Source organism: Adelges cooleyi, unplaced genomic scaffold (assembly GCF_023614345.1).
Source record: "Adelges cooleyi isolate 19-005CV unplaced genomic scaffold, UGA_ACOO_1.1 ACOO_flye_CR_arks_rails_tigmint_CR_PRNA_574, whole genome shotgun sequence".
Classification (NCBI taxonomy): domain Eukaryota; kingdom Metazoa; phylum Arthropoda; class Insecta; order Hemiptera; family Adelgidae; genus Adelges; species Adelges cooleyi.
This window is the reverse complement of record NW_026096268.1, coordinates 9,445,874-9,459,735: the sequence shown is the minus strand read 5'-3', so window position 1 is coordinate 9,459,735 and position 13,862 is coordinate 9,445,874. Positions and strand designations below refer to the sequence as shown.

General features: G+C 28.8%; 1 protein-coding gene across 1 annotated transcript; it reads left to right on the top strand.

Annotated features, from left to right (window-relative positions):
• The first annotated feature begins 3,818 nt into the window (after window positions 1-3,818).
• On the top strand, window positions 3,819-5,245 carry LOC126843423 (uncharacterized). The gene is made up of 3 exons (XM_050580965.1): window positions 3,819-4,032; window positions 4,739-4,892; window positions 5,065-5,245. Exons 1-3 carry the CDS (start codon window positions 3,952-3,954, stop codon window positions 5,196-5,198), a joined length of 369 nt encoding a protein of 122 aa, XP_050436922.1. The 5' UTR covers window positions 3,819-3,951; the 3' UTR covers window positions 5,199-5,245.
• The last annotated feature ends 8,617 nt before the right edge of the window (window positions 5,246-13,862 follow it).

Below are 13,862 nucleotides of genomic sequence, written 5' to 3'. Positions count from 1 at the left end.
TTTATACAATTTTTGAATGAACTGTTTTTGATTGTAAAAGAAATTGTTTTTTTGTTTTTGAAATAAAAACTATATTATATGAATTATGTAGTCTAGTTATTGTATCCGGTCCTTATTAATCTAATTATAAATCTAATTATTAAGAAAATGTTACGAACTGAGTAAGGATTTGTAATAATAATTTTAGGTTTTTTTGTTTTTTAAATAGTGTACCGAAATGTAACGAAAAGATTTTTAAACATTAACAGATTTTATAAACATTCTAAGATGCTGGCTTTTTAAATTAATAATTAATGATATTCGTACAATTCCCATCACTTGTATAGTTATATCCACTAACGGACAAAATATAAATTATAATTGATTTTAAAATACAACTAGGAATTTGCTATACTTTAGATTTGCAGCTTTGGTTTTTATGAACTACATCACTATGATTAGTGACTACAGCACAGAATATAATAAACGAGTCATACTAATTTTTTAACACTGTTTGATGAAATACCTACATATTTCCTAAATCAGTAAACATTTTATTTGTAATTTTATGTTTATTATTTCAAGATGTTTACGAAAAAGTGGTAGAATTATATTTGTTATTTATAATATATATTAAATGCGAATTTAAAAATTTATCAGGGTAACATCAAGGTTCTAAAATGCGAGAATATGAATGGTATAAACATTTAGGTACACAAATAAAAAAAAAAAAATTTTTAATATTATGTATTTCACTTTATTTTTATTGTAAATTTTAAATTTCAATTATAATGTCTTTTACATTCACCGTACAAAGTCTAGATTTACATTAATTAGACCATTTGTTTAATTTGTTTGTATTATAATCTATTATGTTTTAACATAATAGGAATTGTCAATTTTTACAAAACAATTTGTATATTTTTATTTAATTGAAATTAAATTGGTATCTGCTTCGATTGAGGCAGTGTAAACAAATGAAAATACTATTTTTTTGTAATAAGTTTTGTTTTGATGTTTGTGTTTGAAGCATTGTAGAACGTTTTTGATATAATAACTGTGGTGGCGAGTACCCATTTTTTAAATTTGCATACGGTTAATGTATTGCATTTTCCTAAATCGGAAATGTTTTATAATTATAACTTATCATAAGGAGTTTTTGTAAAATAATTTATCGTGTAAATTGTAACCCAATATTGTATTGTTGTTTTTTTTATCATAACCAAGGTGTTTTTCAAAGGGACGGTTGTAATGTAAACAAATGGTAAGTTCCTATAGGTATTATACACTTTGAATATTATAAAAATCTTCGTATTTTACAAAAAAAATTTGTATGGTCTTATTACTTATTTTGTTTTTATCGAAAACGAGGTGTTTTTCTTAACATATTTTGTTTTGCAGTTGTTTTTGTAATAAAATGTTTAACCTATTTTTTTTCTTCATGGTAGCATCTTGATGTTTTAATAATTATATATATATATATATAAATATATTATGTTTAAAGATTTGAATATTCGAATAGTTGTATAATAATATACATTTCAAACTAGATTGTAATTCCTACTTTTATCGATATCCAATAATGTACAAAACCTAATTATAATTATTTTTATAATATAACTGGGTGCTATGATATTTTAGCTTTTTATTTTCACGGTTTTTTTTTTGGTATTTTGAGTATTTTACTATGATACATGGTTCTTCTAAGCAAGAAAATAAACAGTTCAAACATTGAAGTACACAAATAACATAACAAAATACTTTTAAAACTAACTTGTTTACGAAAAAAAACTATAATATTTCTGTAATAGCAGTTTTCGATAAGATAGATAATAAAATTATAGCAATAGTTGAAAAAATATTGTATATTATAATGTAAGAAAATAAGTCGTTAACAATTTGTGTAAACATAAGGTTGAAATAAACTTTATAACGCAAGTCATTATAAACTTATAAGGGATCTGCTTTTATTTTTATGACTAAAAGGGTGAAATATCATTATTTATATTATTATGTTGTAATGAATTGATAAAAAACTTATTAAGATTTTAGGTGTCTTTGTTGAGATATACAAAGTTTGGGAAAAACACAGTTTTCCAAAAATTAAAAAAAATAAAAATCCAAAAAAAAAAAAAATACTTGCTCCTTCTAAGGGGTATGGGAAATGGGTAAAAGTTCTAACTTAAAAATTCGTATGGTTTTTTTTTCAAATTTTAATTGTAAAGAAGTAAACTTTTTCAACTTTTACCCACCCGAAGTACCAACTTGATAAAAATTTTTATTTATAGAGTTGCTACTCGAAGGAATTGTCCAGTATTAAAAAAGTTACAGTGTATACAGACAAAAAAAAAGCCCACATTATTGTTTAACCAATCCCCAACAAAAACCTTACAGTGAAAAAAGGCCAAGTTCCAGACCCCCTCCCAAAAAATGTCAGCCTATTAAAGTAGTAATATCTACATTGTGGCCAAGTCTGCTATTTTTTTAGTTCATATCCACACTTCACTCCTACTTTCATGAGCAGTGTTGATCTTTTATTTGTATTTCTTAACACTTGGCCAGTTTCTGAATTAAGCATTTGTTAGCTGGCTGACATTTTTGGGAGGGGGTCTGGAACTTCGTCTTTTTTTAATGTTAAGTTTTTGTTGGTGATATCATTTCTTTTTGAGGGCTTCAGTATCGTGGGCGAGGTTTTTTTTTATATGAAGCATTGAATGGATATTGTACGTCTTAGATTAATGCCCCACCTAGCGCATTAATTTTGAGAAATTTGCCATTTTCAGATTTTTACCTTTGCTTAAACTACAAGACCCACATTTGTGCCAAATTTCACGTTTCTACCTATACGGGAAGTGTCTTATAATTTTGATGATGACTGAGTGAGTAGTGAGTCAATAACAAAAATGAAAACTCTAGAAGAGGCTTACTATTAAGGGCTCACATTTTTACAGTATCTTGAGCTACTTGAGCTTAATCTATGTTTCAAATTTCAAAAGATTATCTTAAGAGTAAACAGGGATTAGTGGGTTAGAAAAACTGGGTGAATTAGTTCGTGCAAAGATACACTGACATTACTGGATCTTGGCCTGGCGCACTGCCGTGCGCTCAGATTAATTATTAAAAAATTACAATATTTTGTCTTATAAATAATTACTGGCCACACCCATGTATAATATTTTAGACCATCTTATTTGCATTCCAAAGCCGGGTAGCTATGATTTCCAAACTATATGCTTGCTACGTGAAAATGCGGTTAAGTAAATACAAAAAAATTGAAAAAATATGTAAAAAGACGTCATTGTAAAAAAAACACGGTAGTATAGCTCCGCATCGAAGCTAAAAAACACCTCAATAAATATTTGAAGGGCTGTGGGTAAAACCGGTCATAATCAGTCGCCAATTTTTTTTTAAATTTAGATTAATAAATAGAATTATTTTGTGCGTTATCTTATACTAAATCTCCGAGTCTTTTTGGAGTTCTGAAACTTTAAAACTGTAATACTAAATTTTAGACAGTGTCCTAAACTATTTAAGCTTAATTTAGGTTTGTTATATTGGTGAAACTACCAAAATCCACTTATAGATTTTATTAGAGGTATTTAGCTTTAGATTTTTACCTTTAGAGGTATTTTATTGACATTACATTGGTTTAGCAAAACAAATTCTAGTGCTACAAACAACAAATAAAACCCGTCGCTGTAAAACATTTGTTTTCAAAAATGTATTATTTGATCAAAATAAACACCGTCTATTTTGTTTGTTCACATGATAACATGTTCACAAAAAACAACTCTTGTACAAAAACAGTCTACTTAATCGTCAATAACAAATGTTATAAATATCGGTAACAAAATAGCATTATTATAATATACGTGTTATTCTTCGAAAACTCACTAAGAAACCAAGTACTGTACAGCATTTTAAAACCTTTTATTTTTGTTCCGTTCGATTCAAGACTTTAAAGAAGAAACAATGAACGCCAAGTACATACTATCGTTATGTTTCGTAATGAATTACTTAGTAATTCTAAGTGTTGCGAACCCAGAGAAAGAGGTAACTGTAATTTGTACCTTTGTGTTAAAAGGCAGTATAAATCTTATAAATTTGAATTGTTTTTTTTTTTTTAATATTGTTATTGATTGCAAACTAATGTAATAGGCAAATTTCTTTGTTGTTTCTTTATAAAATAATTGTTAAAATACAAACGAAAACACATATTAATTTTCAAACTTGACAATTTTAGTACAAACATTTTAGAAAAAAAAATATTCATAATTCATAAGGCACTATTTATTATTTAAAAATTATGAATTACTTTCAATTCGCTAATTTAATAAGAGGTTTATTATGAATTCATTTTTTTTCTAATAATTTTATACTAGAATTATCATGTTTTTATCAATATTTTTTATACATGCATAACTAAATAGTAGTCAGTAGTAACATTTTTTAATTACAATTAAAGTCAGCTGGTAAGTTTTTTTTTTGTAATAGCCTTTATTGTAACTATTTTTTTCACTGTACAAATACTTAATTATTGAGTAACTTACAAATAATACAAAGTGAGATGAAGTATGTGAGATTTTATATGTAAGGAGAACTAGAATATAATAATATAATCTCAGAAGATTTTAGACTTATAGTTGAATTTTTTTTCAAAACCTTGTTAATGGTTATAACGCTTAAATCGACATCGATTTTAAGATATTACGTTGTATTATCCTAGACGTTTTTAATGACAGGTTTCGACATTTTTCAGATTATGCAAACCGTTTTCAATGAATTATTAGAGTATTTAGATTTTCCTAATACTAATACAGTTTTTGTGAATGACATAAACACGCTTTTGCACGATGGAGGTGAAACTATAAAAACTAATTATTCTGCCGATGAAATTGCACAAATGAATAACGGTAATCATAAAATTTATTAACTCTATCGTGTTATTAACAATAGCTTTCTTTGGTTTCGAGGGACCTTTATTTGATGCAGTTGGTTTCTGGTTCTGCAACTACGGTTTACACTCTTATAACAATATAATTTGTAGGTATATTATAATTATTGTTCGTTTTTGTATCGTTTTAGACGGCATAGATGTAAACAAATTTGAAGAAATCACCAAGAAAGCTTACAAAACAGACTATGTAAAATCCATGAATGAACGGTTTTTGTTTATAAAAGCCCAAAACAAACCAATTAAGCAAACTCCAAGATTGTAAAAGAAATCGTTTTTTTGTTTTTGAAATAAAAACTATATTTTATGAAATATGTAGTCTAGTTATTGTATCCGGTCCTTTTTAATTAAATTATTAAATTAAGAAAATGTTAAGAACTGAGTAAGAATTTGTAATAATAGTTTTTTTTTTAATTGTGTACCGAAATGTAACAAAAAGATTTTTAAACATTCTGAGTCTTGTATTTTGTTGCTCTTCCTATACGTTTATTTTTTCGGATGATTATCTAATGTGGATATTTTTGTTTGCATTTGTTTACACAACATTTCGTTTCTTTACACCTACAGTTTAAATGAAGGCATTGCAATTTTTTTATGACATCTTCATTTAATTTCAAAAGTTACATAAGTAATATTATTGTTGTATTTACAATTGGCCTCGTTGGCCAGTTAAACAATTTAATTGAGACATTATAATTCAACTAAAAATGTACACTTAATTGTCCCTCAGCAGTAATGCGACTCACAGCGTAGACTAGAAATAAGTAATAAAATATAAATTCAACGCAGGATGATTTATATAATCTAAGGGTATTAGTGAGTTAGTTTCAGAGTAACATTAAAAACATTTGTGATAACTAGATCAAGTTGTGACCCCAGACCCTGAGCGATTGTGTATTCATATAAGTTGCATATGATTTCAATACCATAGCCCAGCTAAAATATTTGCAAGCGGGAATTATTATTTTTTAATCTAGGATCGTGTCTGAAAAACAATGAACAATGAACCAGTTATAAAAAAAACATCTGTGTGCACAAATCCTATGATAGTGTGAGTGCACACAAAAAGACAAAGTCTGAAAGCAATTGCTTTGTACATTGAAAATTCTAATAAGACATCTATTTTAAAAATGTAACATAAATTCGTACATTATTCATTTTAAGATTTACATATTATATGATGTACAAATATTCAATAATGGGTTAAAAAAGTCAGCCCAGTGGGGTTGAGACAAAGGCTCAGACTTTTCTGTGTAAATATTTATCGTATGAATTATCAATTTGTGTAGATTAGATTGTTGTTGATAGTTGTACACCAGGTTGTGGATATCAACTGATCAGAACCCGTATAATCTATTAAACGTTTTGACTCATAAAATTGAAAAATTCCTAAAATAAAAATTAAATTAAAAACTGACAAAAATAATATTTCCAACGAAGTAGAACCTAAAAAATTACTACTATTTTTAAATACACATTCATGTGAGTGAGAAGCATAAAAGCCGTAAGAAGCAGTGGAGGTATTATTTGAATCAAGATAGGTATTTGTTAAAACGACTAGAGGAATATTCGGTAAGTATGTTAAGGGGGCCTCTACATCTGTGTATATTTGGTCGAAAACCACTCATTCTAATTCAAATACACTGTTTTTAAGAATACTCCGATTTAAGCTTTGAAAAAATATTTGAGTTCTTCAAAACATTTATAGGGCATTAGCCGTGGCACAATTTTAAAAATTATTTTCAGTTAATTAATTATTTCACTTGAAAAATTTTAAAAATTGCATTAAAAACTAAAGTCGATATGTTCTTAAGGACAGTACGTTTAAAAGTTGAAAAAAAAAAATTATCAAAATAGATATTTCTTTTCTATGGTAATATGTATGTCTTACAATTTTAGCGAAAAATTGCCTGTACAATGTCTGTAAAATGTATAATTATAAAACTCTTACAATTTAGAAAAATGAAAACCCTGATGTTAAAAAATTAAAAATAGGGTTTTCAATTATAATTTATATTTTGCCCATTATTGGATACAACTATACAAGTGATGGGAATCGTTTGATTATCAATAATTATTAATTTAAAAATTGTATTTTTCTTTTAGTGGAACAACTTTGTATTAAATTTAAATTTTTTTTAGAAGACACTTATCACACGAAATCGCGGGGGCGGCTGTCCATCACTACAATGTTATTTTAAGATTAATGGTGTACGTGTAACGACAAAAAAAAGCCCACATCATTCTAAAACCAATAGCATCTTTCCTGGATTTTTGTGTAAAATACTTCAAAAGTGATCAAAATTTTATGTGTTTGGGGTCGGTGATTGCGAATTTGTTGATATCAATTTACAATTTTACTTAGCCAAAAAAAAAACAAGTAAGAAAAAAAATTAAATTAAAACCTAAAAATGGCATTTGAGTATGAAAACCTAATACTATCATTATGAATAAATGTATATAAAAATGTCGTAATGAATTGATACATTTTTTTTATATTTAAGGTGTATATGTTAACGTATACAAAATCTGGGAAAAACACAGTTATCTGGCAATTAAAGTAAAACAGTAGTCTCGAATTTTTTCTCCGTTTAATACGTTATGGATACATATTCGTTCTAAATACTGACAAATTTTCGACAAAACGTCATTAAAATACGGCTAAAAAAAAATTTGCACACTGACCCCCCCCCCCTCTAGGGGGATGGGAAATGCGTGGGCATACCAAATAAATATTCCATACAAATTTCAACTTGATCTGTCTCTTTTTCTTGAAATTATAGCCAGTAAAAGTTCTAACTCAAAAACTCATATTCTTTTTTCAAACTTTAACTGTAAAGAAATAAGCTTTTTCAACTTTAACCCGGGAGGGAGGGGGCTCCTCTTCAAAGTACTAACTATGACATTTTTTTTTTTATATTTGCTACTCGAAGGAATTGGTCCAGTATTAAAAATTACAGTGTATGCAGACAAAAAAAAAAGCTCACATAATTGTGAAACCAATAGCATCTCTGCTTCACATCAAAGCTACACATGACTACTATTTTTAAAAATAATGTGGATTTGATAAATTTATCACTCAGCAGGCGACTAAGTTTTCAAATAATTCTAATAAGTCTAATAAGTCTAATTAAAATGCTGGGAAAAAAAACAAGTTGAAAATGATAAACTAAAAATTACAGCCTAAGGATGTGAGAAGAAAAATTTTAATTCAGTATAAGACATATGTTTAGTCATATCAGGTGGGGGTTTAAACTTTTTATTAAGTTAAGACAAAGCGTGGTAAAACATCTTAGGGTGATATGCGAGTATAAAAGCTGGCAAAAAAAAGGCAGAATTTGATAAGCCAAATTCCATTTCAATTATGAGAGTTATAGACTTTTGAATGTAAGATAAAGTAATTGCAATTGTCAATAATTGCTCTGCCTCATACACCAAAAACGTAGTTTGGGTAATATTTTGTGTCCAGACAAAAATAATGAAAAAAAAAAACATAATATTGTAAAAACAACATTTTAGTCAAACCCAAATAACGGGGTTATTTTTTTCCCCCCAAATTTAAAAGAAAATGTTTTACGATTTGTGAACAAGATATTTTACTTGATATTACATTGGTTTTGCAAAACAAATTCTAGTGCTACAAAAAATAAATAAGACCCGTCGTTGTAAAACCTTTTTTTTTTTTAAACGTATTATTTGATCAAAATAAACACCGTCTATTTTGTTTGTTTACATGATAACATGTTCACAAAAAACAACTCTTGTACAAAAACAGTCTACTTAATCGTCAATAACAAATGTTATAAATATCGGTAACAAAATAGCATTATTATAATATACGTGTTATTCTTCGAAAACTCACTAAGAAACCAAGTACTGCACAGCATTTTAAAACCTTTTATTTTTGTTCCGTTCGATTCAAGACTTTAAAGAAGAAACAATGAACGCCAAGTACATACTATCGTTATGTTTCGTAATGAATTACTTAGTAATTCTAAGTGTTGCGAACCCAGAGAAAGAGGTAACTGTAATTTTTACCTTTGTGTTAAAAGGCAGTATAAATCTTATAATTTGAATTGTTTTTTTTTTTTAATATTGTTATTGATTGCAAACTAATGTAATAGGCAAATTTCTCTGTTGTGTCTTTATAAAATAATTGTTAAAATACAAACGAAAACACATATTAATTTTCAAACTTGACAATTTTAGTACAAATCGAATTGAAAAGTAATTCGCTAATTTTATAAGAGCATTCATTAAATATTTTTTTAAATACTATGAATTATCATTTTGCAAATGAATTAAAATAAGTTTATTAATGATTAACTAGTAGCAACATGTTTAAGTACAATTAATGTCATCAAGTAACTATTTAACAATTATTTGTTTTATTGTACGAATAACTAATTGATTGAGTAGCTTACAATTATGTAGGATGTACAATTATGAAGTCAGCGTACGTTTTTTTTTTGTAATCAGTTTTTAAAGCCATAATTTTTAAATGAAAACTATACTTATAATGTTCATATGGGACAAAAATTTATGAGAGTCATTACTGTATTTTTTTTTTCTTACGAATAATACAAAGTGAGATGAAGTATGTGAGATTTTATATGTATAGACTAATATAGATCTCAAGATATTTAAACTAATAGTTGAATTTTTTTAATCTTGTTAATGTTTATAACGCTTAAATCGACATCGATTTTAAGATGTTACGTTGTATTATCCTAGACATTTGTAACGACAGGCTTTGACATTTTTTCAGATTGTACAAGCCGTTTTCGAAAGAATTAGGAGAGTTTGTTAAACTGTCCTGATGCTCCGACAATTTTTGTGAATGAGATAACCGTGCTTTGGCAAGACGGAGGTGATACTATGAGAACTCTTTATTCTACAGAGGAAATTGAAAAAATGAATGAAGGTAATCATAAAATATATTAACTCTATCGTGTAATAATAGTTTTCTTTGGTTTCGAATCACCATGTTTTGATGCATTTGGTTTCTGGGCAACTCTGCAACTACTGTTTACACTCTTATAACAATATAATTTGTAGGTATATTATAATTATTGTTCGTTTTTGTATCGTTTTAGACGGCATAGATGTAGAAAAATTTGAGGAAATCACCAGGAATATTTACCCAAGTACGGACTATGTGAAAAGTATGAATGAACGGTTACTTGGTTTTACAAGCCATGAACAAATCAGGTAATAAGCCTGCAAAATTGTAAAAGAAAATGTTTTGTTGTTTTTGAAATAAAAACTATATTATATGAATTATGTAGTCTAGTTATTGTATTCGGTCCTTTTCATCAAATTATTAAATTAAGTAAAATGTTAAGAACTGAGTAAGGATTTGTAATAATAATTGATGTTTTTTTTTATTTTTTAAATACTGTACCGAAATGTAACGAATAAATGTTTAAACATAAACAGATTTTATAAACATTCTGAGTCTTGTATAGGTCTGTTAGTACAATCATAGTGAGCATTTTCTAATAATGTTTATTTTTCGGATGACATGATCTAATGCATTGATCCTGTTCTCCCCGTATTACGAGTCTCCATACACGCGTGTATATTCTTGTTGTATTCACAATTATTATGTAATACTAACAGAATGCCTCGTTGGCCAGTTATTAAATTTAATGCAGACATTATAATTCAACCAAAAATGTACACTAAATCGACACTCAGCAGTAATGTGGCGAGTTACAGCATAGACTAGAAATAACTAATAAAATAGAAATTCAACGACTAATGCAGGGTGATACATATAAACTAAAGGGTATTAGTGAGTTAGTTTCAGAAGCAACATTTAACATTAAATACATTTGTGATAACTAGATTAAGTTGTGACCCTGAATGATTTTGTATTCATATACGTTGCATAATATGATTTCAATACCATAGTCCAGCTAAAATATTTGCTAGCGGGAATTATTATTTTTAAAACTATGATCATGTCTGAAAAAACAATAAAACAGTGTAGTAGTTAAAAAAAACATCTGTGTGCACAAATCCTATAATAGCGTGTGTGCACACAAAAAGCCAAAAGTCTGAGAGCAATTGCTTTGTACATTGCAAATAATAATAGGACATTTATTTCAAACAAGTAACAGAAATTCGTACATTATTTATTTAAAATTGAATTTACACATGTTATGTACTAATAATCAATAATTCGAGACAAAGGCACAGACTTTTCTGAATAAATTTCATGTTTATACTATCAATTTGTGTACATTCGATTTTTGTTGATAGCTGTACACAGGGATGTGGGTATGTATTGATCAGATCAAATCTATTAAATGTTTTGTCTCAGAAAATTAATAAAATCCTAAAAAAACAAATTCATTAGAAACTGACAAAAATAATATTTCCAACAAAAACTAGCAAAGATAACGTGTCGTTTTTCCGACGACTGTTGCGATTTAAATAAATCACAACTCCTCTAAGTATCGTATACTTATAATTTTTAACGACTTAAGAACATGATTTACATAATTTTTAATCTAAATAAGTAAAGAAAGAAATTGGCTACAATTCTTATCAAACATATTCTAACACAATCTAACATAATTTTTATTATTACATTATTGCTGAAAAAAATGTACTAGCTAGGTTCGTTATGTATAATATGTGTTAAATACAAATTTAAAAATTCGTCAATAATAATTATTCTAACATCAGAGTTCTGCAATGCAAGAACATATAAATAGTTAAAACATACATAAATGATAAAACAAAATACTTTTAATTGTATGTATTCCACTTTATTTGTATTGTATCTTAAAGCATATTTTACTATTCACATGTATGTATATTAAAACTAATAAATTGCCTCGTTGGCCAGTTATAAAATTTAATTCAGACATATATAATTAAACTGAAAATGTACACTTAATTGTCACTCAGCAGTAATGCGAGTTTAGCATAGACTAAAAAGAACTAATAAAATATAAATTCAACGACTAATGCAGGATGATACATATAAACTTAGGGTATTAGTGAGTTAGTTTCAGAAGTAACATTAACATTAAAAACATTTATTAAAACTAGATCGAGTAGTGACCCCAAAAAACTGAGCGATTGTGTAGTATTTGACGAAATTGCATACTTCATTATAGCCACATTCTAGATTTAATTTTGGTCAAACTATAAGCTCTAAAACATTTTTCTGGAATTTTGTGTAAAAGACTTCAAAAATGATAAAATTATATTATGTTTTCGGGGTCGGCAATTGCGAATTTGTTACCAGTTTTCAATTAAACTCTGCCAAAATAACTTAAGTAAAAAAAAATTAAACCTAAAACTGGTACTTGAGTGCTAAAAACTTAATAAGATCATTCTAAATAGATGTCTATAAAAAAGGTTGTCATGATTCGATAATATATTTTTAAGTTTTAAGGTGTTAATGTTAAAATATACAAAATCTGCGAAAACACAGTTTTCCGACAATTAATGAAAAAAACTGTAATCCCGAATGTTTTGTTCGTTTAATATGTTAAAGAGACATATGAGAAAAAAAAATAAACACAACTAGATGAAATTTGTGATTTATAGAGTTGCTACTCGAAGGAATTGGTCTAGTATTAAAAAACACTGTTGTGTATACAGACAAAAAAAAAAACCCACATCATTGTAAAACTAATCACATCGCTGCTCCGCATCGAAGCTGAAATAAAGTGATATTTTTCGAGCCATAATTATTAAGGCAATTACGGCCAATTAAGGAAAACGAGGGAAGTTTTTACCTCTTCTTGGGAAGAGGGTTAATGATGATTTCATGGGTTTTGCATTGTACACGATTAGAACAATCTATTCCGAAAAAATTTGAAACTAATTTAGTTATTTTGAAAAAGCTGTTTACCCTCTCTTAACCCCCTAGCGTTTCCTTTATTTTCCTTAGCTCATCTCACTTTCATTTCTCGGCGTACTAAATCGGTTCAGAGGGTTAGCACGTATTGTAGGTAAATCAAAACACACCATTGTACCAGCAACAACACCTTGTCAGCTTCGCGTCGAAGCCAAATTTTACTGTGTTAAATATTTTTTTTACTACCGCAATCGATAAAATCATGACAATGCAGAGACACGGGCGTCGCGTCGGCCTTTTCATAATTAATTATGTTTATTTTAGAATCTATTGTTAGAAACGAAAAAAAAAGAAAAAGTAAAATATCTTCAGGCAAGACATATTCAAAAAATATTGCGAAGATACCACTGCACCGCATTGGTACTAATTGTCGTTGGTCTCGCAGAAAAGAGCAAACCGTTTTAGTAGGTAACATAATCATTTTGTGTTATTCTAAAAATATTAAAAAACAAATTTAGGAGATTAATATTAAAAAAAATATATGGAGATTCCGATACTAAGTATGAACAATCGGACTGGAATGAAAAAGGCAAACCGGCCGACTATCATTCCCGAATCGTTAACGAAACTGGCGCGCACCGCTCTGATCTATCCGGTGAGGTTCGTCGGGTCGACGGCCACCGGCGCAGTCGAGTTCAGTCCGACGCTCTATGCGTTCAACGGACTGGTGGTGATGGCGGCGGTGGTTTGCGGCTACTGGTCGTTGCTGGGCGAACTGATGTCGTTCCGAAAGGGTCAGTCCGTGCGGTTCGAGAACGTCCCCGTCGCGGTGGTCGCGTGCTGCAGCTACACTATGTTGGTATTGCCCAGCGTTATAGCCGTGTTCGGGTCGGCGTCCAGGTACGCGGCGTGGCTGGACGTCAAACGGTTGGTGGACCGCGTGGACGAGGCCCTCGACGTCCGCGCCTGTACGGTGGCCGACAAACGCGTCGAGCGGTGTGCCGTCTGGATGGTTCGGCTTCAAATGATGGTTTGCGCCGCCGATTACTGCATCTGGTTAACGTTCAATCCGTCTAACAAGAGCTACGGAGTAGTCTACCTGTTTCA